General features: G+C 36.4%; 1 protein-coding gene and 1 long non-coding RNA gene across 15 annotated transcripts in view; one reads left to right on the top strand and one right to left on the bottom strand.

The window, feature by feature from the left end:
- Nucleotides 1–27,849, bottom strand: part of NPAS3 (neuronal PAS domain protein 3) — a 783,057-nt gene that overhangs the window by 560,709 nt on the left and 194,499 nt on the right. For 8 of the 14 annotated variants that reach the window (XM_087951821.1, XM_087951807.1, XM_087951808.1 and 5 more), the window contains one exon: nt 23,922–23,975. The exons of the other annotated variants lie outside the window; for them this stretch is intronic. In XM_087951821.1, coding sequence (XP_087807947.1) covers nt 23,922–23,975 — 54 coding nt within the window. The remainder of the gene's footprint in view (nt 1–23,921; nt 23,976–27,849) is intronic. 14 annotated transcript variants of the gene reach the window in all.
- Nucleotides 1–27,849, top strand: part of LOC148133420 (uncharacterized) — a 356,457-nt gene that overhangs the window by 284,768 nt on the left and 43,840 nt on the right. The gene's annotated exons all lie outside the window — the stretch shown is intronic.

Here is a 27,849-nt window from a genome sequence, read left to right as displayed (position 1 = left end):
AAGAGTCAAGCAACAGTGATGAAAGGCATTTGCTATAGACTCCTCACAGGGTCATCAATGGACAACCTGTACAAGATTTGTGCTCTAAATAATATATGAACTAAACACCTTGAGGTAATTGGCTGTGTGAAGCCTCACACTAGGCCAGATAGCTTGTCTGTACAAAGTAAAATAAGATTAAATAATTAATGAAGTGTGTAGACATTTTCTAACCAAACTAATTCTAGATGCTTTTTTAAAGTGCACACTATCTATACGAAGAAATGTTTTTATGATTTTCTGCCAGTGTTACGTGGCCCTTCTGACTTTACCAAAATATAATTATTTCAGTGTAGTCTATTCTTTGTAGTCTTATAGTTATGCAAGCAACATGCATGAGTCCTGCAGAATAACAATGAAAGATCTACTGTAGACATAAAATATATATAAGAAAACAAATCAACAGAAATCTCCCAAGCTTCATTTTTAAGATAAATGCTTAAATATTAATTATTATGGTATTAAAAAATATGAAGTACACAGAGGAGGAAGGGTAAAGTCTGTAAATAGATTGCAATTTATCAGTTTCTCTTTAGCCAAAATACATGAACTAATTTGCTTTTCTGTTTACACTGGATTATTCACACAGCTTTTATAGTATAATATTAGAAAGACAGACAGACAGACAGAGAGAGACAGAGACAGAGACAGAGAACAGACAATCAGAGTTGGAAGGGATCTTGTAGGTCATCTAGTCCAACCCCCTGCCCAAGCGAGAGACCCTACACTATTTCTGACAGGTGGCAGTCCAATCTCTTCTTGAAAGTCTCAACTGATGGCGCTCCCACAACTTCTGAAGGCAAGGTGTTCCATTGGTTGATTGTTCTCACTGTCAGAACGTTTCTCCTTATTTCCAGGTTAAATATCTCCTTGTTCAGTTTCCATCCATTATTCCCTGTCTGGCCTACAAGTGCTTTAGAAAATAGCTTGACCCCTTCCTCCCTGTGGCAGCCCCTCAAATATTGGAAGACTGCTATCATGTCTTCCCTGGTCCTTCTCTTTACTAAAGTAGCCAAGCCCGGTTCCTGTAGCCATTCTACGTATGTTTTAGTCTCCAGTCCCGTAATCATCCTGGTTGCTCTTCTCTGTACTTTTTCTAGAGTCTCAACATCTTTTTTGTAATGTGGTGAACAGAAATGGATGCAGTACTCAAGGTGTGGTCTTACTAAGGCTTTATAGAGTGGTATTAGTACCTCCCTTGATCTTGACTGTAGCTAATGCAATTTAGGATTGCATTAGCTTTTTTGGCTGCTGCTGCTGCACACTGCTGGCTCATATTTAGCTGGTTGTCCACTAAGACTCCAAGATCCCTCTCACAGTTACTGCTATTGAGCCTGGTTTCACCCAGTCTATACCCACTTGGAAGGTTGAGAGTTCAATCCTAGGTAGTGGCAGATGTTTCTCTTATCAAGGTGTAAAGAAAAAAATATATGTTGTGACTCCATGTGGTGTCAGGAAGGATTGTAAAAAGGGAGCGTTTTTATTACTATATGCAATTGTTATGAAATTGGAACCGCTAAATCATTCAAATACATTACTGATAAATTTTGAGAAATTTATATATGGAAAAAAGCTGAAGTAAGTATTTTCTGAAAAATCATTAAAATCCAATAATAATCTTTTTTAAAAAAATGTGTAGGAAAAAATAGGCAGCTTAATAAAAAATGTAACAATTTAAAAGCTAATGGCTAACAAATAATCATAATAAAAAAATAAAGCTTTACATCAATTGAAGAGGAAGTATAAGTGATACATAATAGTATAAACCAGAGAAATTCCATATTACAGAAGGTCCATATTAAGAATGTTTTAACTGAAAATGAGTAAAACAGATATTCAGTATTTCTGGCCATTGACAGTATGAAAGGAACACTAAAATATCTTATTAAATACCTGAAACACAGCTCTGATAACTAATAACATACTATAATATATCTCGTTTACCAATTTGAACCTTTTGCTGTATATTCTTGGACAATATCATAAATGAAGTTTGCCTTGTGCTTCTTCACTAACAGTTTTCATATTTTTATAGTTAAGTTTTATTTTTGAAGCATTACCTAAATGCTTGTTATTTGTTCTCTTGTCATTCTGTAAGCACGCACATACCCTTATTACTTGTAATCTAACTCAAATGCTTTTTCATGCCCATTTTTAGAATTCAGAGTTTTCTCTCTGCAGCCAGTTCATTCTTATGATTAACTGAGCTGAATTTTTAAATGTAGTACTTACTACATTACACGCTGTGCTATCCATCTATTTTATATGACTAACTGTGAGAACTCCAGTGTTTGTATTACATAAATTTGTTTCCCCCCACCCCCCGATATCCCTTATATCGAATATGAATTCTGTTCTGAAATTTTGAAATTTGTATCATAGGACTTAAAATATAAACTAACAAAGATCTTGTGCCAAATTTATATTCAGTTTTCTCTTTATATTATTTTGTATCTGAATGACAATGAAAACTGCAAGCTTTTCTGAGATGAGCTCCTTGTTCGGAGTGTTATAATTTTTACTTTTCTTCATCAACAATCAAAATAAAATTAGCTAGAAGAGAAGGAAACAGCTTTAACTGAATTAACAAATATCCAAATTCAACCTATTTAAATATATATCAAAATGTCTGGTGAAGAGGTAAAATTCACAAAATTCAGACTCTCACACTTCAGCCCTCAAAAGAAATCTAAAAGCAAGTGAAAGCTACCTCTTTAAAATACACAAATAGCATTTTATGCAGCAGATAATCCAAAGTCTCAGTGACCTTGGCAGTCTTGCAGGTAATCTTTGCATAGATGAATTATTCTTGAACAATTCCTCTAATGTATTAGGCACATGCATATTGTCCTTCAATATTAGGCCTGTGTGTCTCTCTACCAATTGCTAAACAAATATACATATTAAGGACATATCAAGGAAAGAAATTTCATATATTTCTTGCTGTGTACTATCATTTAAATTCCTGGGGGGGAAAAAAACCTCTGAAACTATTATTGTGCAATTATAGCACTTGTTACTTTTTCCCATTGATTAATATTCAGTATTACAAAGTACCCATTGTGATTCTTTGGGGACATGCTATTAAAAAAACAATCAAAACTAGGTATAAACATCTTTTTTCTCCCTTCCTTGAAACATGATGGAATTAGATCTGTGCTGATTTTCAAGCCATTCAGTAAACTAAACTACTAGGTCATGTATGACTTGCAGCCAAGTATATATAGGCAATGCCAATAAGATACTAGAAAAAGCTTTATCTAATTAAGTTTAAGTTTGTGCAAGTGTGCCACAAGACAAAAATGAAAACTTCACAAGAATATAATAACTTTAGAAATGCTGTTTTCCTCTCAATGGTTCAAAGCAGCATGAGGGATTATATAAGCGATCAGTACAAGTAAGTAGAAGATAGCCTTCAGATCACGAAAGTTTAAATGTTAATTATGATTTTAGGCTGCTTTGGGCTTACTGTATTCCAAAGAAGAAGAAAGTTTAGAAAGCTAAGATGAAATTCTTATTTGAGCCTATTACCTTATTTTAGTATTTCTTTATAATTTACTCCTTAATTCTTCTTTCTAAAATATCCATTTCAGCACTATTCCATTGGTGATCCTTTACAATGTTTAATCTCCCTACCGAGTAGTACTGGCAGCATTATATAGGTCTCAGAGTAGCCCTGAAAGGATCCATTAATTTTGAAACATCAGATTTTTGTGCTAATCCCTGATTAAATGAAATAATGTCACAGTCTACATATTGTGCAATTCTTTGGCCCACATTATTATGCAACAAACAGTACTCAACGAATAGTACTTAACAGTATAACATATACGTGGAAGGAAATAAGCAGTGGGGTACCACAAGGTTCCATCTTAGACCCAGTACTCTTCAGTATCTTTATAAATGACTTAGATGAGGTAATAGAAGGGTAATTTATTGAATTTGCAGATGACACTAAGCAGGCAGGAATAGCCAACACCCCATAAGACAAGCTCAGGATCCAAAAAGATCTTGACAGACTTGAACAATGGGCCCTATCCGCAACATGAAATTTAATGTGGGGAACAGCAAGGTTTTACACCTAGGCAGGAAAAATCAAAGTTATAAGTACAGGTTAGGCGAAACCTGGCTCAAACACAGTAACTGTGAGAGGAATGTTGGCGTTCTAGTGATCACTTAAACATGAGCCACAAGTGTGCACCAGCACCCAAAATAGCTAATACTGTCAGCTTTGGAATTGTTATTAAAAGCTGCCACACAGCTGTGGAGAAAAGGGAAGGGGCTGATATTATTTGAGTAGCTCTCAGTAGACAAAATAAATTCTTTAGTAATTCAAGGTCAATGCGAATGGTGCAGAGAGAATTGGAATTGAAGGGGGATTGGTTCACATGATGTATGATGGGGGACAAAGGGGAGGGGTTGTAGGTTGGGTCATTGTGGGACATCTGGGGGAAAACCTAGTTTCGGAATTCCACAGATGTGTCAAGTTTCTATTTTAATAAAAGTACTTTGAGATTATGTTCGTCTTGGAGTTACTGGCTGGAATGGATAATCTTTGGAACGCTGATACTATCCCAAAACTAAGTTTCAGAATACAATCCTTAGTTATATAAATAGAGGCATAGAATCAAAATCACATGAAGTATTGTACTGCTTTATAAATACTTAAGTCCACACCTGGAATACTGCATCCAGTTTGGGTCATCATAATAACAAAAAAGAATGCTGAGACTTTGGAAAAAGTGCAAAGAAGAATAATTAAGATTAAAGGCCTGGAGACAAAAATGATTAGAGGAATTAGATATGGCCAGTCTATAGAAAAGGACTATGGGTGGCATATCAGTATTCCAGTATTTGAGGAGCCACTACAAAGAAGAGGCAGTCAACTTATTTTCCAAAGCACCAAAAGGTAAGACAAGGAACAATAGCTGGAAACTAATCAAGGAGAGAAGCAACTTAGAATTAAGGAGAAACTTGCTAACAGTGGGAACAATTAACCAGAGGAACAGCTTGCTTTTAGAAGTTAGTGAGAACAATTAACTCGTGGAACAGCTTGCTTTCAGAAGTCATGGGTAGTTCCTCACTGGAGATTTTTAAGAAAACACTGCTCTGAAATGCCATAGGGTCTACTGCTTGAGCAGGGGTTGGACTAGAAGACCTCCAAAGTCCCTTCCAGCTCTATTCTAATTGAAATTACTATCACCTATGCCAGAGCCTTGCCTCACCATGAATTTTATTTAAATCTGAGTTGTGAAACAGCACAACTATAGTCTTCATTGATCTGAGAGCTGATACATGTTTGTTTTATTAACAGAAACATGGAATAAATAACTGTTTAGTTTCTTCAAATTGTTTAATATCTTGTATATACCAACACAGAACAAATCAAGCGTATTTTCAAAGGAAATTGCAACAACACATGGTAACAGACATTGCTATTCAATGTCAGCTTTCCAAATGCAATTTAATATGCTTTGGCAAAATTCTCTTTTTAGTAGTTCTACATTTTTCACAATAAAATATATTGCACCTATCAGGTGTCAGAGGTCTGTACAATGGATGGTCAGAGTTTCATGTCATTAATGAACAACCCAAGACCAGCAGGTGGTTTGATATGTATACATTATGCAGACTCTTCTTTCTGAAATACACTTCAGACAGTATTTTTCATCAGATTCATGGATCACATAAGCAAGAGACAGAATTTGCAAATTATTCTCTCAAGAAATAGATAAATGAATTCTGTATTTATGCTACTGAAAGGAAAATTGCATTCATGATAGAGCAATGCTAGAGAAACACGGTATATATGTGTTTGAAAAATTGGATAGCCTTGTCTGTGACTGTTCACATAGTGTAAGAATTTCTTTATTCAAGGACAAGTTATTTCACCTTCCTATCTGTCCCATGGCTTTTTTTGAATGTCTAAGACAGGTGGCCTGTTGGAAACCTAAAACCCTATGGGTACAAAATATGATTAAAATGTGACATTGGTCTCTATAATAAGTAATGCTTAGTTTAGAATTGGAAACAAACTCATATAAATAAATAAAGCCAATTTAAACTCTATATAACCTAACATTTTAAATTCAAGTTTAGGATATGCTATACCAAAATACTGCTGGGTCATTCCTTTGGAGAGATGTTTATGAATGTGTCTGCATGCCTAATGTTAGCAAATACACACATATATTACACAGTTGTCTACTGTATTTCAGATGAAGCTTATTAAATGTAATTTAAATCAATGTTATTCTTCGCTATAAAACAAAAGACTGAAACAGTTAACTACCTACTTGTAAAAAGTTGTTATACTTAATATTATTAATACATTGTAATAAAAGCTAATGACTTTCAGGATTTGTCATCTTCTGCTGGTAAGAAATAAGATCTCTCTGGCAAATTGAAAGAAAAAAAGGACAAGTACAAAAAATGGAAAGAAGGACATACAACTAAGGCAGAATATCAGCAGATAGCCAGAATCTACAAAGACGAAGTCAGGATAGCAAAGGCTCAGAACGAACAAAGACTTGCAACAAAAGTCAAAGATAATAAAAAAAACATATAAATAACAAGAAAAAAATCAAGGAAACAGTCGGTCCACTAAAGAGAGAAGATGGCAAGGAAGTAACAGGCAACAGAGAGAAGATCACCGAAGACTAGGCATGCACGCCCCCAACTACCTCAATTCAAACTACAACTGGCCTTAAATGCAAGCTACTCAATGCAAGAAGCCTTGTAAATAAAATACCTGAATTTCTCCTCTTACCAAATACGGCTAAATTCGACATCATATTTGTCTGTGAAACATGGCTCAATACATCTCTCCCTGACTCCATTATCTCAGTAAGAGACTATCATGTTTACTGATCCGATCGTGAAATCCGTAGAGGAGATGGTGTTGCTACCCTTAAGACCCGGCCTTATTATATGAGAAACACGGTATCTTCTATAAAAAGTCCTTACATCTAACAAACATCCAAGTTACCCAAGAGCTTGCTCTTCCTGAGACCATTATCTGTGAACTGATCTTAAATATCACATTTCAGTTCTTACTATGTTACAGAGCCCCTGATTATGACATCGAACATGTAAACAAGCTAAATACACTACTAACATGGGCAGCATCCTGCCCACGTGCTTTTACCTTTCTTGGTGACTTCAATCTACCTTATATCAACTGGACCCTAAATGAATGTACAATTGAACCCATACATGCAACCTTCTACAATGCTGTAACAAATCTGGGACTGGAACAACTAGTAACCAACAACACTAGACTAAACAACTGCCTCGATCTCATCTTCTGCAATAGTTTGAATTTAATTTACGGAATACAAACTAAAGAACCCTTTTCCAACAGTGACCACAACATGATTGACATTTGTCTCAACATACGTCCACACAAAAATCACCACAATGATGTAATCCCCAATTGTAACTTCAAAAAGGCAACTATGATCTTATAACAACAATCTCTCATCCCTTGATTGGCAATTTCTATTAACTGGATGCAATACTGTGGAAGACCATTACAACATATTCTTACTAGAAATCAAAAGAGCCATCAAACTATATGTACCAATAACAATTCCCAAAACCAGGAAAAACAGATTACCCACAACAATAAGGAAGCTTCAATCCAAAAAGAGATCACTTTGGCGAAAAAACAAATCTGGTCACATTGCCAACTTCAAAAGCCGATACAAAAATCTATGCCACCAAATAAAAACGGAATGCACTAATTATCACATTAAACAAGAGGAAAACCTTCTACGCACCAAATTCCACCCATGCTTTCTACATTTTTGTAAACAACAAACTAAAAGACTCAAGGTCCATCCCACCCCTGAAAGGACCTAATGGCAAAGACTGCAACGCCGAAACCATCAAAGCAAACCTCTTTAACACATTCTTTGGCTCAGTATTTGTAAACAGCAATGGATCAAGCCTAGTACTTCCTAGTCGAACCACAGACAACTACAATGATCTAATAAATATCGATTTTACAGAAGACATTGTTGAAAAAGCACTACGCAATCTAAAACCATCCCTATCTATTGGACCGGACGGAATATGTGCATATTTCTTTAAAAAGCTATCCACTGCCATAGCAGAAACTCTAAGCATAATCTTTGAAAAATCTTTCAGGACCAGCTCCTTGCCAAAACTATGGTCACAAGCCACAGTCATCCCCATCTTCAAAAAGGGAGACCCCAGCCTAGTTGAAAATTACAGACCAATCTCCTTATGCTGCATCACCTATAAACTCATGGAATCAATTATTAACCAATCCATTATCCTCCATTTAGAGACAAACAACCTACTCTCTAATAAACAATTTGGTTTCAGAAAAAAACTATCCTGTAATCTGCAACTCTTACACTGCAAAAACATATGGACTACACAACTCAATCAGGGCAAAGCAACAGACACAATCTACACACACTTCTGTAAAGCCTTTGATTCAGTGGTACACGACAAACTACTCCTAAAACTAAAATCTTATGCTATCTCTGGACACCTACATAACTGGATAGAAGGATTCCTGTCAAACAGACAAAAAATGGTCAAAATTGGGAGCGTCCTATCAAATTCTGTACCTGTCAACAGTGGTGTCCCCCAAGGCAGTGTTTTAGGACCAACTCTCTTCATACTCTACATAAATTACCTCTGTGATTATATTAAGAGCAGCTGTGTTCTCTTCGCTGATAATGTAAAACTACTCAACACCACAGACAATATTACTACCCTCCAAAAAGCCCTTGACTATGTATCAGAATGGTCAATCAAATGGCAACTTCAAATCTCAACAAATACATGCTCGGTCTTATATATTGGCAGAAAAAAAAATCCGAAAATAAAATACAAGCTAAATAGTCAAGACCTTGTTGAGGATCCAAACTTTGTCAAGGACCTTGGAGTACTCATCTCAAATGATCTAAGTGCTAGAGCCCACTGTAACTAAAAAGCCAAAAAGGCATTAAGAGTTGTTAACCTAATCCTATGTAGCTTCTTCTCTAGTAATATCACACTACTAACTAGAGCATACAAAACATTTGCTAGACCTATACTTGAATACAGCTCATCAGTCTGGAATCCATATCATGTATCTGATATTAACACAATTGAAAAAGTCCAGAAATATTTCACAAGAAGAGTTCTCCGCTCCTCTACTCATTGCAGAATATCTTATGCAACCAGACTTGAAACTCTAGACATAGAAAACCTAGAACTACGCCGTCTCCGGTCCAATCTAAATATAGTATATAAAATAGTACATTGCAAATATAGTATATAAAATAATACATATAGTACATTGCAATGTCCTACCTGCAAAAGAATACACTTTAATCATAACAGTACAAGAGCACACAATAGATACAAACTCAAGGTTAACCGCACCAAACTTGACTGCAGAAAATACGACTTCAGCAACAGAGTGGTCAATGTTTGGAATACTCTACCTGACTCTGTGGTTTCTTCCCCAAGCCCCAAAAACTTTAACCTTAGATTGTCTACTATTGACCTCACCCCCTTCCTAAGAGATCTGTAGGGGGCGTGCATAAGTGCACCAATTGTGCCTACCGTCCCTGTCCTATTGTTTCTCTTATTTTTCTTATAAGTATCTATCTCATGTATTCAAAACTATATTTATTCTTATACCTGTATCTTGTAAGTGATTGACAAATCAAATAAATACTAAATACTAAAAAATACTAGAAAGCAGAACTGCTTAACTCATTCTTTGCATCTGTCTTCACGCAAAAAGAAAACTATAGCTCAACCCACCAAAAACATAACTGTAAAAGACAGACCAGAAATAAAAGTTAAAATAAGCAAAAAAAAATAGCAAGAGAACACCTGTCTGATCTTGATGAAAACAAATCACCCAGGCCTGATGGATTACATCCCAGAGTTTTAAAGGAGCTGGTAGAGGTCATCTCAGAACCACTGCACCATATCTTTCAAAAATCCTGGAGCACCAGGGAACTACCAGAGGACTGGAAAAGAGCTGATGTGGTTCTCATCTTCAAAAAAGGAAGAAAAAAAAACAGACCCAGGAAACTATAGACCAATCAGCCTAACATCAATACCCGGGAAGATACTGGAAAAGATAATAAAAAGCAGATCTGCCAACATATAGAAACAAGTAAAGTAATAACTAGCAGTCAGCATGGGTTTGTTAAAAAACAGATCATGCCAAACCAATCTTATTTCATTCTTCAACACAGTGACTAAATTAGTAGACCAGCAAAATACTGTGGACATAATATATTTAGATTTCAGCAAGGCATTCTACAAAGTAAACCACAACCTACTTCTTAGTAAGCTAGAAAAAAGTGGAATAGATAGCACCACCACTAGATGGACTCACAACTGGCTGGCAAACTGTACTCGACGAGTAGTCCTTAATGGGTCTAAGTCTACATGGAGGGAAGTAAGCAGTCGGGTGCCACAAGGTTCCATCTTAGGGCCAGTACTCTTCAATATCTTCATTAATGACTTAGATGAGGGAATAGAAGGGGAACTTACCAAATTTGCAGATGATACTAAGCTGGCAGGAATAGCTAACACCCAAAAAGATAGGCTCAAGATCCAAATGGATCTTGACAGACTAGAACACTGGGCCGTATCTAACAAAATGAATTTCAATGTAGAGAAAACTAAAGTCCTACACTTAGGCAAGAAAAACCAAAAGTACACATATAGACTGGGTGAAACCAGGCTCAATAGCAGTAACTGTGAGAGGGATCTTGGAGTCTTAGTGGACAACCAGCTAATCAAATACTCTAAATGCAGCAGCAGCCAAAAAAAGCTAATGCAATCCTAAGTTGTATTAACAGAGGGATACAATCAAGATCAAGGGAGATACTAATACCACTCTATAAAGCCTTAGTAAGACCACACCTAGAGTACTGCATCCAGTTTTGTTCACCACATTACAAAAAAGATGTTGAAACTCTAGAAAAAGTACAGAGAAGAGCAACCAGGATGATTAGGGGACTGGAGACTAAAACACATGAAGAATGATTACAGGAACCAGGTTGGCTAGTTTAGTAAAGACCAGGGAAGACATGATAGCGGTCTTCCAATATTTGAGGGGCTGCCACAGGGAGGAAGGGGTCAAGCTATTTTCTAAAGCACCTGTAGGCCAGACAAGGAATAATGGATGGAAACTGAACAAGGAGAGATTTAACCTGGAAATAAGGAGAAACGTTCTGACAGTGAGAACAATCAACCAATGGAACAGCTTGCCCTCGGAAGTTGTGGGAGCGCCATCAGTTGAGACTTTCAAGAAGAGATTGGACTGCCATTTGTCAGAAATGGTGTAGGGTCTCCTGCTTGGGCAGGGGCTTGGACTAGATGACCTACAAGGTCCGTTCCAACTCTGATTATCTGTTAAATCTGTTAAATGATCTGTTAAAAGATTATTTCTTATCTTATGCTTATCATTTATTAAGATGTAAAATTTAACAGAAATGGTTTTCTTGAACAACATGCAATGAGAATTTCATAAGCCATAAACAGGTAGTTCCCTAATACACAGAAACATAGTCAATACAGCAAGAGATTTAAAGGATTTAGAGCAGGCCCAACCCCGGTCCGTGGGGGCGCAGCCTGGGGGGGGGTTCGGCGGCCGCATTGAAAAAGGCTTAGGTGGTGGGGGGGGGGGGTTCGCAAGGCGGCGCGCGGAAAAGGTGGGATGATTTAGAGAATGTGTCAATCTGTCAAATATTTTCTGCCATTAGTTGGTTTCATCAAAATTCTGCATTATTTTTATTTATTAATAAAAGACCTGTTACATTTGTTTTGTCACACAACTTTATTTTGTACATAATTTCGTGCCCTTAATACAGGTGATAAAAGAATGCTGTTATAGATTCTATTTCTGCAAGTTCCATAACTGTATTTGAAAGAAATTCCACCACTTATTTTTTTCAAACATTATCATTGGGCTGTCAGACTGTTTGTATGGTGAAGTCAAATTAACAAATTAACATCTTGTGTTTCTTCTATTTGGCACCCTTTGAAGCAACATGTTTTATGTCAACATGCTTGTGGCAAAATCTCAACTATAGGTAATCCTTGATTTATAACCACAATTGAGCCCAAATTTTTTCTTGCTATGCAAGACAATTGTTAAGAATGTTTTGCCCCATTTTACAACTTTTCTTGCCACAGTTGTTAAGTGAATCATTACATTTTAAGTAAATCTGGCTTCTCCATTGACTTTGTTTGTTATAAGGTTGCAACGGTGATCATATGACTCTGGGACTTGCTGCAACCATCATAAATACACACCAGTTGCCAAACATTAGAATTTTGATCATGTAACAATGGGGATGCTGCAATGGTTGTAAGTGTGAAAAAGGTCAAGTCACTTTTTTGAGTGCCATTGTAACTTCAAGTGGTCAATAAATGAATGGTTGAAAGTCAAGGATTACCTGTATTCCCTGTTCAGATTTTTTATCTATCTATCTATCTATCTATCTATCTATCTATCTATCTATCTATCTATCTATCTATCTATCTATCTATCTATCTATCTATCTACCCTGTTTCTCCAACAATACGGCCTCCCCCAATAGGAAGTCCCAGCATGTTTTATAGGCATGAAATGAAATTAAGCCCCTCCCCAAATTAAGGCCTATATTAAAACATGCGAAATGGGGGAAATGGCGGGGGCTTGCTGTTAGGAAATACTTTTGTTGCACACCCGGATATGGTGCTGCCTGCGTTGATCCTGATACAAAGTGTCCCACCAATGCCGAGGTCAACATCCAAGCCGTCGCCTCCCGCCCTAAGATGCAAGGGGGAATTAAGTCCCCGAAAAGACGGCCTAGCCGTTTTTTCAGGGCTCAAAAAAAAATAAGACCCGGCCTTATTATATGAGAAACACGGTAGTTACCTCCTACCTACCTTTCTGATTTGTGTGCTGCCCATCTCATTTGGAGATGACTCATAATAATGTTCCTAATATTTCTGCAATGATAGTCTCCCATGTTTATGTACAGTTTATTTTATTTATTTATGTACCTTTTGTCAACTCAAAAAATATTTCTCTGGTCTTTTAGAGTTGCCAGCAGAAAGGGAGGGGGGGAGTAGTGCATTCCTTAAATGCTTCATAGATAATCTTTAGGTGACCAAAGCTTTTGGCGTGCAAGATTATTACTGGAGAGCATGATTGATGACTCTTGGCTAAGGATGTGCCCCACTGGGGGTGGGAGAAGACCAGGGTCAAGGGTGAAATGAATGATGTGTCTCAGAGTCGGCTTCACCCAGGCAGCACCGGCATGTTCACTCCTAATAAATCTTCTTTTTAAACTTTGAGAAATGAGGCTAGAGACTTATGATTTAAATGAGGGTGGATGCCAGAACCCTGACAGCAAGCCAACTCTCACAATAAATCAATGACTGGGTCCTGGGTCCCAGTCTCCGATCACTCCCCGACATCTGGGGTGCCTGGAGAGAAACTCAGACAACCATGGCAGAGATCGGGCTATCAGGAGGAGAAATACTTGGCCTCCAGCCAGGGCCAATCAGAAGCTGATAGCATAATTAAAGCTGGAGATCAGCACTCCTTGAATTCTGAAGCGAAGAGTGGAGGAAAGAAAACCAGATAAGTACTTTAGGAATTTTAGGATAAATTCCTAAAGCCTCTGAGGCTGAGTTTTCCCATCCTCAGGCCCAAAAAGGAAGAAGCCCCTTGAGTGAACTTGGAAAAGTGGATTGGATGTGGGACTGGTCACAGGCCAGGACCCCAAAGTCCCTGATGAAATCCCTTAGGAGATCGCAATGGATTTCATAGCAGAGTTGCCGAAAAGTGGAGGAAACACGGTGACCTGGACTGTAATAGACCTATTTTCCAAACAGGCACATTTCATACCTTGCAGCGGGCTATCCTCAGCCCACCAGTTACTCAGCCAACCTGTTTTTGAAACACATCTACCACCTACATGGAATACCATGGAGAATTATCTTAGACAGAGGAGTCCAGTTCACAGCCAAATTTTGGAGGGAGTTTCATCCAAGTACCAATGGGGGGGAGGTAGAGCAGTACCTGAGGTGCTACGTGAATTATCATCAATCCAATTGGGTGGACCTTCTGCCTTTTGCAGAGGTCGCATACAATAATGCTGTTCACAGTAGCACTAACCCAGGGGACTAACCCCCTTCAAAGTAGTGAGCAACATGGACTTTGTCCCAATGCCTGAGTATCCAAGGGATCCCCCCTTCTCAGGCAGCCTGACCGATTGGATGTCAATGCTGAAAGCAACTTGGGAGAATGTAAAAAAGGCACTGGCAAAAGCAGCACAGAGCTATAACAGACAGGCAGACAAACACTGGGCCCCGCAAAGGCCATTCCAGGTGGGGGAGAATGTCTACCTCTCCACCAAATTCTTGAGGTTAAGGCTCCCTAGTAAGAAGTTGGGGCCAAAGTTCATGGGACCTTTCCCCATAGTAAAGGTAATCAACCCAGTCATGGTGCAACTGAAGTTGCCCTGACTGTTAGGGAATTCCATAGTAGCCTCTTAAAACCTGTGGTGGGATCGACCCTGAGGCCACTACTCATGAGCCCCCAGACCGCATGATCATAGGGAGCCAAACCCATTATTTTTATTTATTTATTTATTTATTTATTTATTTGATTTGCCAATTGTTTACAAGATAATAAGTATAAATGTATACATAGTTGTGAATACATGAAATGGGTACATATAAGAAAAATAAAAGAATAAGAGAAACAATAGGACAGGGACGGTAGGCACGTTGGTGCGCTTATGCACGCCCCTACAGACCTCTTAGGAAAGGGGTGAGGTCAATAGTAGACAGTCTAAGGTTAAAGTTTTTGGGGTTTGGGGAAGAAACTACAGAGTCGGGTAGAGTATTCCAGACATTGACCACTCTATTGCTGAAGTCGTATTTCCTGCAATCAAGTTTGGTGCGGTTTACTTTGAGTTTGTATCTATTGTGTGCTCTTGTGTTGTTATGGTTGAAGCTGAAGTATTCATTGACAGGTAGGACATTGCAATGTATGATTTTATATACCATGCTTAAGTCAGACCGAAGACGGCGTAATTCAAGATTTTCAAGTTCTAGAATTTCAAGTCTGGTGGCATAAGGTATTCTACAACGAGTAGAGGAGTGGAGAACTCTTCTTGTGAAATATTTCTGGACTTTCTCAATTGTGCTAATATCAGATACGTAGTGTGGGTTCCAGACTGATGAACTGTATTCGAGTATTGGTCTAGCAAATGTTTTGTATGCTCTGGTTAGTAGTGTGATATTACCAGAGAAAAAGCTACGTAGGATTAGGTTAACAACTCTTAATGCCTTTTTGGCTATGTAGTTGCAGTGGGCTCTAGCACTTAGATCATTAGAGGTGAGTATTCCAAGGTCCTTTACAGAGCTTGAGTCATATGAGGTGCAGCGAATCCTCGATTCAAGGTGGCTCAGGAGACAGCTTCAATATTTAATCAAGTGGATCCCTTATCAGAGGCATCTTAGGTAAAGAGTAGGAACGTCCAAGCTGATCGCCTTGTGATGAGGTACCATGCAGAAAACTCGACCAAGCCTGGGGGGAGTTCACAACCCTAAGTTCTATGCCTGCAATAAATTTGTTTTCTTTTTGTGTCGAACAGAAGTGAACAAATGTCAACTCAAAAATATTTCTCTGGTCTTTTAGAGTTGCCAGCAGAAAGGGAGGGGGGAAGTAGTACATTCCTTAAATGCTTCATAGATAATCTCTAGGTGACCAAAGCTTTTGGTGCGCAAGATTATTACTGGAGAGCATGATTGGCTCTCTTGGCTAAGGATGTGTCCCATTGGAGAATATATATCAAGACAGTGGGACAAGACCAGGGTCAAGGGTGAAATGAATGATGTGTCTCAGAGTCGGCTTCACCCAGGTAGCACCAGCATGTTCACTACTAATAAATCTTCTTTTTAAACTCTGAGAGATGCGGCTAGAGATTCATGATTTAAATGGGGGTGGATGCCAGAGTCCTGACACCTTTATTATTTTTCATAAATAACTCAAAGCATCAAAAATATCTAATACTCCTTCTTCTTCCTGTTTTCTCCACCACAACAACCCTGTGAGGTGGATTGAGCTGAAAGACAGTGACTGGCCCAGCTGGCTTTAATTGTTAAGGCAGGACTAGAACTCAGTTTCCTGGTTTCTAGTCTGCTATCTTAACCACTAGATCAAACAATACTACTTGCAAAAATCTCCCAAAAAGCATTTCTAAAGAAAACCATATAATGATTTATAATGTATATACATATACTGCACTTTTTCTCACATTGGTGCTTTTCCTGGCAACTGCAAATGGTTTGTCTGGAAGGGGTATCCAAATATTGTAGAATTAGTTCCTTTATTTTAGAAACAATATTTTAGAAAATATTCTGAATAAGATAGCAGTAGTGTTTACATAAAGTTTCTTTGCATAAAGCTTGACTTGCAGAGTATTCAATTTAGTTTTTTTGTATTTTATATAGAATAAATGCAACATAGTATTCTATATACCAGTTAGCAAAAGCCAAGCTGCACACAAGGTTGTAAACATTCTTTTGGATAGTAGGCTTTCCCAGTGTAAAAATACAAGTTGTGATAAAAATAATAACAAAGCCAACCCTACATTCTAATGAAAATATGATAGGAGCAATTAACATTGAAAACAGGAATTCTGTGAATTCACTTCAATCTCTACCTGCAGGCAGTTTCTGAATAACAACTATCTTCAATGCAGTTCTTTACAGCTGCTCCAGTACAGCAAAGACTAGCGTCACATGGAAATGGTTATTTGGTGTTCTTTCTCTCACACAGCATCAATTTACAGTTTGGAAGTACAGCTCATCCTTGCAGGATTATACATAATCAACTAGAGGAAGGCAATATTCATAGTAGAGAGGTGAAGAATGTTATGCGGCTCTGTGCGGGGCCCCAAACTGATGACTAAATTATGCATTATTTTTTTCACTTGCTTTTACATGTTTTGCACATTATGGGGAAAAGAGAAACACTTCCCATTTATCCAATTCTCCAACAGCAGGTTCAAATGAAAAGGCTTTAGAAGAAACTACATTATGTTCCTTACTTTCAAAATTTAAATACAAAATTTCAGCCTGTGTGTATGTGCATTGAATTTAGGCAAATACTGGTGAGATATCTACATAAGAGTAGAGAATACATGTTATGTAAGTTTTCAGAAAGGTCTAGATAGAAAATGAAGAGTTGAAACGATGAATTTGTATTACATTTTGAAAGGAAAAGAATGAATTTTCCTGATAAGCCAATGTATTTTAAATATTTTCTAGATTTAAAAAGGAAGTGAAATCTATTGTGATTAAAAGTTTGGAACAGAATACTAAGTGATAATTGCTGGAGATAATTAAAATTTAAAGTATTAAATTATTTAGCATCTTATAAATAATTGAATTTTAGAAAACAAAGTAGAATAAAACTGTAAAAGTTTGTACAATATATCACTGCATTTTATATATGATAGAAGATATACACACCCACATTACTTTTATTGATATAAAAAGTGCCTTCCAAAAGCCTTATAAAGGAAATTAAACTATATTGATTTACATTCCCTGAAAAAGAAAATGAAAAGCTGCTCTCTGAGGAGCATTCAGTAGATATATTCAATATTTAGTTAAATTGATATTATTCAAATATATCTGAAATTGAATGTATAATCTCATGAGATATATATTACAGTAAAAGACTGGTTTTGATTCCTCTTATCCCACTGTTAAACATGGCTGAGATGCTTTAATTGACTTGGCCTTGGTAATCAATGGTGACTGGAAGAAGAGATTTATAACCAACATCAAACTTATCTAGTTATCATTTAACAGTGCTGACAACAGATATATGGAAATTGCTTGATGTTTGAACTAACTTGCATTTGGGTGAATTTTCAATTAAAATAATATACGTTTTTGAGATGCAGCTTACTGAACCTTAAGATGTCTAGGAAAAATAACACAAATCCACAAATCCAAAATAATTAAAATATCCTCCTGAAGCTTTTCTGTACTTCTTTGCTTTGTATTTTGGTTTGTTTTTTATGTTTTTCTACTATAAGATTTTATGGACTTTACATGACTCTATATGATAATGGATGCCACTCTGAATTGTGTGCTAAATGGTTAGGTATATAGAATGAATGAATGAATGAATGAATGAATGAATGAATGAATGAATGAATGCTCTGTACAAACTAATGTAGACATTCAGAAAAAAATATTTATAATAGCATAGATTGCTATGAATCCCTGCAAAACTCTCCCCTACATATTTAAATATATACCATTAGATACAAACCAGAAAAACAAACCAGAAAAACGTCAGCTTATTGGTCAGAAAGAGAAAGTGTAATTGCTCCTGAATTTAGCTCAGTACCAATGATTATATAAACACATCTATGTGTTTTTGGTAATGGTGCAAAATGATTTGATTGTACTTTCTTTTTCTTTCAACCTTCCAATTTAGTGTACGCTTTTAAGATTCCCTGGTAGCTTCTCATCCCACCACTAACTAGGTTTCTGCTTAAAGCCAGTTATATAGGTGCTATTTACCTAGTGCTCTTTTTTTATATCTTGCAGAACATTTGTTACTTCCCTCCATCCAATCCAATATACTCAGTTAAATAATTATCATGCCATGGAGTACTACACCAAATAATTTGCTGAATGCAGAAAATACTATATCTGCAGAATTATCACAATCTACCTGATCAAAAATGAGATGTTAGTCTGGCAATATTCCTGAGAACACTATACTGATTTCTAGTAATTGATCTCTAAATTCTTTAAAACAAATCCTTATGACAGTGATGGCTAACCTTTCTGTCTTCATGTGCCAGCACCCAGAAGACAATGCACATGGGGGGGCAGGCCCCCTGAGCATGCATGCACGACCCCCAAGCACCATGCCTTTCTGCACATGTATGTGTGACCCCCCCCATGCATGCTGCATGTTTCTGCACATGCGCATGCGTCTCCCCCGCACATGCGCGGCAGCTACCCAGCGATCAGCTGGTGGGCGGGCAGCAAGTGCACCTGTGCAGTGGACCTGCTCTAGGGTGACAGCTCGCATGCCGGCAGAGATGGCTCTGCATGCCACCGCCAGCACGCGTGCCATAGGTTCGCCATCACAGCCTTATGATCTGAAATGGGATCTAACTCAAGAACTGGTATTAAGCTAGCCAGTGCACAGTAAAGTACTTTATATCTGCCTTTCATTTCTTACCTACTAGTATTTTGCCATCTACACAGAACCACAGCCTTTTTAATATTTTGAACATAAATAAAGAATCCTATTTTATTCTTAGCATCCTTTGTATTTTCACTCTTCTGTTCTACAATTCTAGGCAGCCTCTCTCTACTCTGCGACCTGGGTCTTTTTCCATTTTATATATGCCCTCTTTTCTGTTTTTGGATCTTCCCTAAGCCTTTTGGCTTTTTCTGCTGTCCTTCATACTTTTCCCTCATTTGACCTACCTTCAACTGTATTTTCAAATTCTCCAATTTTAGGAGCTCCATCCTTTTGGCCTCCTTTTCGCATAGCTTCTCATGACATGGGATCCCACATACCACTTCCCTCAGCTTATTAAAAGCCTTTCCTTTGAAGTTCAAGACTTAACTAGACTCAGTTTTAGATTCCTTTAAGAGCAAGAATCCAGCTTCACTTATCCAACTCCCCCAATGTTCCTGTTACTTTTATTTCCTCAAGTTACATAAAAATTACAAGGTTTTGTTTTTTCAAGGTGATCTCTAGAATTTTCTTTACTACAAGCATTCCTCTACTGAAACAGGACAAATTAGTAAGAATATAACAAATATGCTAAACCTTCCATTTATAGAAAGAATGCATCAATCTGATATTGCAGTGAAAAGTACCTAGTCTATTTAGCATATGGCAAGCTATTAAAAATAAAATACCTGGTAGATATTATCAACCATGACATTATTTGCAAATGAAAATATGCTTTTATTGAGACCTTCCATTTTAAATTAAACAAATATAAGGTACCTATGGTATATAGCCTGTTCCCTTTTAGAAGCTCTAGGCACTGAAATTCTATATAAATATTCAGAAGCAATGCTACCATATAATATAAAATTAAAAAACCCTTAATGTTATATGTAATCCAACTTTTCCAATTAAAACAACATATTGCCATTATTATACATATATCATTTCATATAACTTAATAATATAAACCTAACAGTGCATTAATCATGAGTTGGAAATTAACAGAAACAACCAGAGGCATCTGCAGAATGTGATGGCTTAGTCAAACCAAGTACTGTGACATAAGTTGTACTTCTTACATATGTATAATGTTGCAACGGACGTACAAAAGGGGCAGATCTTGTGCTGCAATATTCTTTCTCTCCCCTCCCATAATGCAACAAAAATGTGTTAAATCTACAGCACACACTAACTGAACAATTTGAAATCAATCAAATTATTTACGATGTAAAGAACAAAAATCAAATCTCTTTCTACTCCAAACATCTGGATGTGTGAGAAAGAAATACTGTAGAAACATCTTGGATTCAAGGTAAGTATGATATCCTATGGAAGAGGTATGTTAATTGACATTACGCCAAAAGTCTGATGGGTATGTTAGGCATAAAATGGAACTCTAAATAGGAGAAATAACTTTTTAATAGGAATAAACATATTCTGTTTTTACAAAATTAATACGGAAAGATCTGAAATATCACTTGGCAATCCATACTGCATTGTAGTTGGAGATTACTGAAGCTATGTAACTGTGGAAAACTGTCTCAAATGCTTATTTTTTTCCTTTTTCTGCTCTGCCAAGCATATATTCGATCATATTTATTGACTATCATGATTTTCAGCCCTTAGAATTTCAGTCACTCTCTCTCTCTCTCTCTCACCCCCTCAGAAGACATTGGCTCTATTTATGCCATTACTCCAAAGCTAAGAAAGGACATCATTAAAAAATAATCAAATAAAATGTAATTTTAGCATTGGTTGTACCTACTCTGTGAAGTACAATTCCTGGCTACTAATTTAAAATCAATCAACCTTTACCTGAAAAACAGTTGTGCACCCCAAAACTTACTGAAATCAAACGGATCTGCTCCATATTTTCTTTTAAATGAGAAGTGATATAGAAATGCTTAAAATAATAAAAGTTGAACAATGTTGAACAGGAAATACTCTTAATACAGATAATTTTCCTTCTTCCCTTTGGTACATTTATTCTAAACTTGCAAGCTAGATTTCTGCCTTGAAAGTTTGATAATATTCTCAGGCTGTAAATCCACTAAAATATCTCTCTGTACGTTCCCTTCTGCATTTATTTATAGAAATGCAGTATGAATTACTTGTGACAGACAGAAAGACAGACAGTCAGTTAGATAGATACAGATATATATATCCCTATTTAACACTTTTTCTGACATTTATTTCTTTACAAGATCTCCACATTAAGAAAATTTATTAACAAAATTATGAAAAGATATTTCTAACAATCAAATAAAATTATACAACATATACATCTAGTATCCAATCTACCCCCCCACATGATAAACTGATCTTTGTAAAAATGTTTACTCTACCACTACCCCGAATTTCATGATAAAATAAAGCAAACATTTTGTTATCGGGCTAGATTGTACCTGTGTTAATAATCTCCCCAAGTTGAAGATTTATCCAAGAAAAGAAAAATTAAAAATTAAACAACAGCAGTAGACCAGTGATTAGCCTAATCTTCCACTGGACCTTTATGAATAAAATATGACTGGAAACCATTTTCTATGTATTTCAGGCACACAATTGCATAACTTGGATAAAGACACCTACAACCATTTGCCTATATGGCAGACATTTGAACAGGCATTTATGGCGATTCATTAAAAAGAATATCAAGAAAGTTTGTTTGAGTGGGATAACTTCATTTTTTGTTGTTTAGCCAACACTGATGCAATGCTGGAGTACACGTGTAAATGAACACCTTTTGCACATTATTATACAACATGATTTACCCACGCATCAATTTGTCTAGTAAAGACAGAAACTATTTAAGTGGTTTCTAGAATACATCAATTTCTTCTTACCTCCGGGATTCAGTGCAACGTAACTGTCAGCCACATAAGTGAATTATTCATTTATAGCAAAAAAATATATCCCTGATTGTACCTGGGGGTGAAGCAACTGTAGCTGGTGGCAGATAGTAAGACATGAGCTTGATGTCCTATCAAATTTGAGCCCATTGAAAGTTCTGAGTCTCAACCTACTAGCTACTTTTCAGAAATGTTATTTGCTGATAAGGCAACATTTGAAAATATCTGTACAAATTATTCTAAATAGCTTTCTGATAATATAATAAATTCTGCATCTTTTGCACTAATTCTCTAGGCTTCATTTCTAGTTAAAAAGACATAAAAAGCATCTTTTTAATTGCCATTCTAAAGCAAACTCAAACTTCTGTATGTTATCTGCCATTAAGCACAGTGTCTATGTTCATACCAACCTTATGGGCTTCTACAAGTTCATTACCTTCTGTTTATTCATCAAAATATTTTGACTTACAACTGCTATAGCTACTTGGGAAAGCCTTCATTATCTGAAATATCCAGGCAAAGTTAGTCTAGGGGCTATTGAAAATGAAATACTGCAACAGAATTACACTGTTTCAGATAAACACAAGCAATTCTTGTAATATTTTAAAGCAGCTTTCCACAGTCTAGTGTCTTCCAGATGAAGTGAGCTCCTGTTTCAAGAAAGAAAAGTGTACAACTAAATCGAATAATGATAATTAAAAATAATAACTCCAATTCTGACTGTGGGGGGTATTTCATTGTATATGCAGAAAATATCAGAGCAAGGAAAGCTACATTATTTATCTTGGTCATCTTTCTTGTTCTTACTAGACAATCACTTTCGAACACTGTGGGACTTTTTTATTGTCAGCTAAAGGGCTAGAGTCCTGCTGTTTGCCATTGCTGTGATTGTCAAACATCTCAGTTAAGGCAGAAATCAAAGCACAATAAAAGATACTGATTGAGGTACTAACAAACTGATTGGTGTTCTTACCTAGCAATAGTGTTTACTGCTTGATAAGTACCCTAAATAAGGCTAGGAAATACCCCAATCATTCATCAGCTTGTTAACTTGATTATTGCCCAAAATAGCATGTTTCTTCTCAATATTTAAAATACCTGAAAATAAGCTATTGATGAAAATACCTCACAAAAATGCAAAATAAACTGGTGACTTATTCAATGTGATGAACAGCTCCTTTATTTTGTTCTGAGAACAATAAAACACAAAATGGGAATAATTGCTAAATATTAGTGACCTGATTGCTGAGTTTTAAATTCCACACCTTTCACATTTCAATCCACTCTACTGCCAAACCACTATCACAGCTGTCACCAACTTCATGCCCTGATACTTTCAAAAGGCACCAAATCAGGGTATCAAGTTCTTCCACAGAACTATAATACAATTAAAAGCCTAACAAAATTGAACAGAATGTTTGTATTTATCTCTGAAAATTAGTCAAGGAATTATTTCTAGTTAGTGATATATCTAAAATGCACATATCAACCAACAGTTATTTATTTGCAATTCATACACAACTAGATTCCTGAGATAGATGTAAATTGAATATTCATTAGATGACTCAAAGCAATGTACAATCTACAACACATCCTAAAAGTGAAGATTTCTTGTTGTTTCTTTCTAGACAACTTGAGTATTTTGCTCAAGACATGGAAAAATTAAGGCAAAAGATGTCTTTTGGAGGCTGTTTCTATAGTCAATATCTCAAAGGATAGGATGTAATAGTCCTCTGAAAAAGCTTTAGAAAACCTACCTGGGAGGGGTAACCCAAGAATGGTGTCTTGCCATGGGCATGTCCAGGCTTGTTCTAATGGGAAAAAATAATTTAGGGTTAACTCATGGGAGAATGTGGCAGCAAGAAGTGAAATGGATTGTTCTTTAATACTGCAATGTCAAGAAACAGTAATTAGAAGGAGAAATATTCTATCTGCCAATAGACACAAAATCCTAAAGATAATAATAGACCTACAAATAATAACAGAACATAACGTTTCATATATATTTCATTGCTGTCTTTGAAATATTGTCAAATAAGTCACAAAAACAAGATTCAAATATCAGGAAGGAAGAGTAAGTAGCAACTATAAGGAGGTGGATGAAAAGGGAATAAGTTGAATAAATGTAAAAAAAATGGGTGTGAAATAAATAAATGAGTATCCCACACTTTTAATTTATTTAACAAGGGCAGAAGGAGATAAATGGGGGGGGGGGACTGGAATGGAGGAAAAGGGGTTCTATCATGATATAATGCAGGAAACTCTAAATCCTGGTTTGGAATCTACACATTTTACTCTGAATTTCTGTAAGTCAACAGAACCACACTGGTCAAAAGTACTAAATGACTGAATGTGAGTACACTACATTAACCTCTTAGTTGGCAGAATGATGATAGTCTCTAAATTACAGGGTGTAGTTTGCACAGAACAGTATGAACTTGCTGGGCTTTAGTATTTTGGCCAAAATAAGCCAAAACAGACTGCTACTGAGCACAGTATGTTGCAGGTGGCATTGGCACAATTAAGGCTGATAATTTAGTTTACACTTTTACTATCTTTCTCAAAAGAATTTGGTGAAAGTGTGGAAGGACCAAAAACATAATGAGTGACAGAGTTACCTTGTGACAAGATAGGCAGCAATCAAATTTAATAAATAAATAATAAATAGATTCATGTATGATGAACGAGAGAGAAATTAAAGAAAGAAAAATCTGGGCATAAATGAAACCAAGAGAAGGAATTAAAAATTCTAAAGGCGGGGTGGGGGGGTCTGATCTTGTGGATTGAAGTTTATTTATTTACTATGCTACTCCTCTGAACCATAACTCAGGCGAGCAACGGAAAGCTTCCTGACTGCTTTTCAAGCAGGCTCACACAAAGTATTGCAATGGTGACTAATGAATGAGTGATCATGAGCAGTGGTTCCCAAGTTAGGAATTAGTGCAAATAGTGCATAAGATGGATTTGTGCAAAGGCTCTCCTGGCTATGGCTACTACCCACTGTTTGAGCAGAAGCCATGTGTGCTGAATCTTGTACTTTCAGACTTGCAAGATTCTGTTACTGTACCCTTAACAATAAAGTAGATTCAACTCATCTAGGTATGTTTCCTCTCTGGTTTACCTAGGAGGGCTAACATAAATCTTGGAAGTCTAAAAGTACAAACTTCCTGCCACTAAATTTAACTGATCAGTTAGGGCAGGTTCTTTTTAAGTTTTTTATGACCATTAAGCAACTATGAACAATCTCTTGGTTAATCATTTTCCTCATGTTCTCATCAGCACATTCCATTGCAATTATTTAGGTTATTGCCATAATATAATTTTAATAAAAAATCTTAACCATGCTTGCTCTTGTTCTTTTTCTTCTTCTATTAATACTCCAGACATACTCCTATGCCATTTAATCAAATTCCTCTAAAAGCCAAAACATTCTCCAAGACCCAAGAGCCCAGAGAGTTCAAATAGACATGAACTGACTCAACTGTCATCACCAGTTTGGTCTAGTGGTAAAGGTACCATGCTAGAAAGCAAGAGATCCTAAGTTTGGTTCTTATCTTAGCCATGAAAGCCACCTGGGTGACTTTGGGCCAGTCAATTTTTCTCAGCCCAACCCACCTCATAGCATTGTTGTTTTGGAAAAAATAGGAGGAAGATGATGTGTTGGATATGTTCACCATCTTAAGTTATTTATAAGAATAATAAAGGTAAAATGAATGAATGAATAAACAAACAAACAAACAAACAAGACTCAATCAACTTATAAAGCAGAATGTTGGGGACTATCACAACTTTCCATTGGAACCCCTCAAGAGCTATGAGGCACTTGAGTGATACCAATTAAATTGTTCCTTCCATAGAAAATCCAAGGCTAAGAAAGTGTGATGTGTACATGACAAATGGCTAATCACAACACCACACACACACACACACACACACCATGGTGATGCTATGACTGTCCTGAGAAAAAGCCAAGTCTACCATGGGGCTGCCTAAAACTTGGATCATATTCATGATTGCTGTGGTGGCCATTCTCCTGAAGCACTTCCAACTTGTGGCCCCAGAACAAGCAGGGTTGAAGTTTCCCAAAACTATAAGTCTGGAAAACTCCTGTACCAATCTGGTCACAGCATCAAACAAGCAAAGTAGGGAAATGGTTGTGTAGTAGGACTGGTACACAAGCAGCAAGAGTCAGTTTGGTCTGGTGGTTAAGGCACCATGCTAGAAAGCAGGAGATTACAAAGTCAGCTGGGTGATTTGAGTTATTTGTAAAAATAATAAAGATGGGAGATAGATAGATAGATAGATAGATAGATAGATAGATAGATAGATAGATAGATAGATAGATTAAAAAAAACCTTATGATGCATGAGGCCCAATTTCACAAATAAGGTTTTATATCCAGTGGAGTAGTGCCCCTGGAAGCTACTAGAGCTTCAGAGGTGGCAATATTTGCATCTCTACCCATTTGGAAGTCTCAATTTATGGAGATTGAATAGCTTGCAAAATGACCAATATGAAAGATATGGATTGAGTTGAAGAAAAATGAATGAAGGTTAAACTGAAGGAATATAAATAAAGGAAGAAACTGCAGGTTAAAAGGAAAAAGTCTAAGTTTGAAAATATAAAGGTATATCTGTAAAGTATCCCATCCAAATTATGGTAATATAACAGCACCAATATTATTTCAAAGAAGTATGCCACTAATGCGTAAGACTTTTTAGAGTAAAAAAGAAATAGTGTATCTGGTTACAACCTTAGTTGTTACACTGACTTTGGCCTTTGAAAATTAACCTCGATTAGGGAACCTCTTTACATAACATTATATCGTAATGTGATGAAAACCCTCTGATGATATGGATCAGTATGCAGATATTGAGATGTGAGATGGCAAAAGTCTGAATAATAATCCAAAGATTCATTAGCCTGTAATTCTTGTTATGTAAATATTTCTTAATACGCTAGTGTGTTGTCTTGAAGCAATACACTTTAAATGTTTCAGTACATCAAAGAAAAGAGTAGATTTTTACCTTTCCTAATATTGTGAGCTTTACCTAGTCTACATGAAAGATAACTATTATTTTGTAGTATTCTTTTGTAGATAAGATGGCTAGAAAAGAGATACCTTTCTTACTTGCAAGAAACCCTTTGCTACTGAGGGTTCCCTAGAAATATGACGGGCAAGAGAAGAATGTAGAATATTAATCCTATAAACACTCTCCAGTCTCTAGCAACCATTAACAATTGGTTCAAATCAATCTTTTCCAATCTGGTGTTTTTTAAATGTTCTGGTCTTACTTGTGCATCCAACTTGAGCTCCCATTAAACAAAAAAGAATATAACACAACGTTAATTTACAATTTTCATCCACTGTAGAATTTCCCTGTAAAAACTTATAAATACCTGTGTCTAAAATCATGTATCTAAATGTCTTATCTCATGTACCTAAATTGTGTGTCTACATTTAGATGCATCTAAAAATATATCTAAATGCTCATGAACTATATTTGGGGAGGGGAAAGCATATTTAAAAATTAAGTTCTTGTACATATTGTAAAACAGGGCCTGACAACAGTATTTAACACATCCAATCCTTTTCATTGGTCAATTATCAAATGAAGTGGGCTTTTTGGGGGGAGGGGAAAGTAAAATCAAGGAGATAGCAAAATGTGTCATTCTGACCTGAAT

Source organism: Notechis scutatus, chromosome 1, assembly GCF_049901735.1.
Source record: "Notechis scutatus isolate UNSWTSFEM ecotype Mainland chromosome 1, rNotScu1.2, whole genome shotgun sequence".
In the NCBI taxonomy this organism is placed as follows: Eukaryota; Metazoa; Chordata; class Lepidosauria; order Squamata; family Elapidae; genus Notechis; species Notechis scutatus.
The sequence above is the reverse complement of the archived record's forward strand: the minus strand, read 5'-3'. Positions and strand labels throughout refer to the sequence as shown.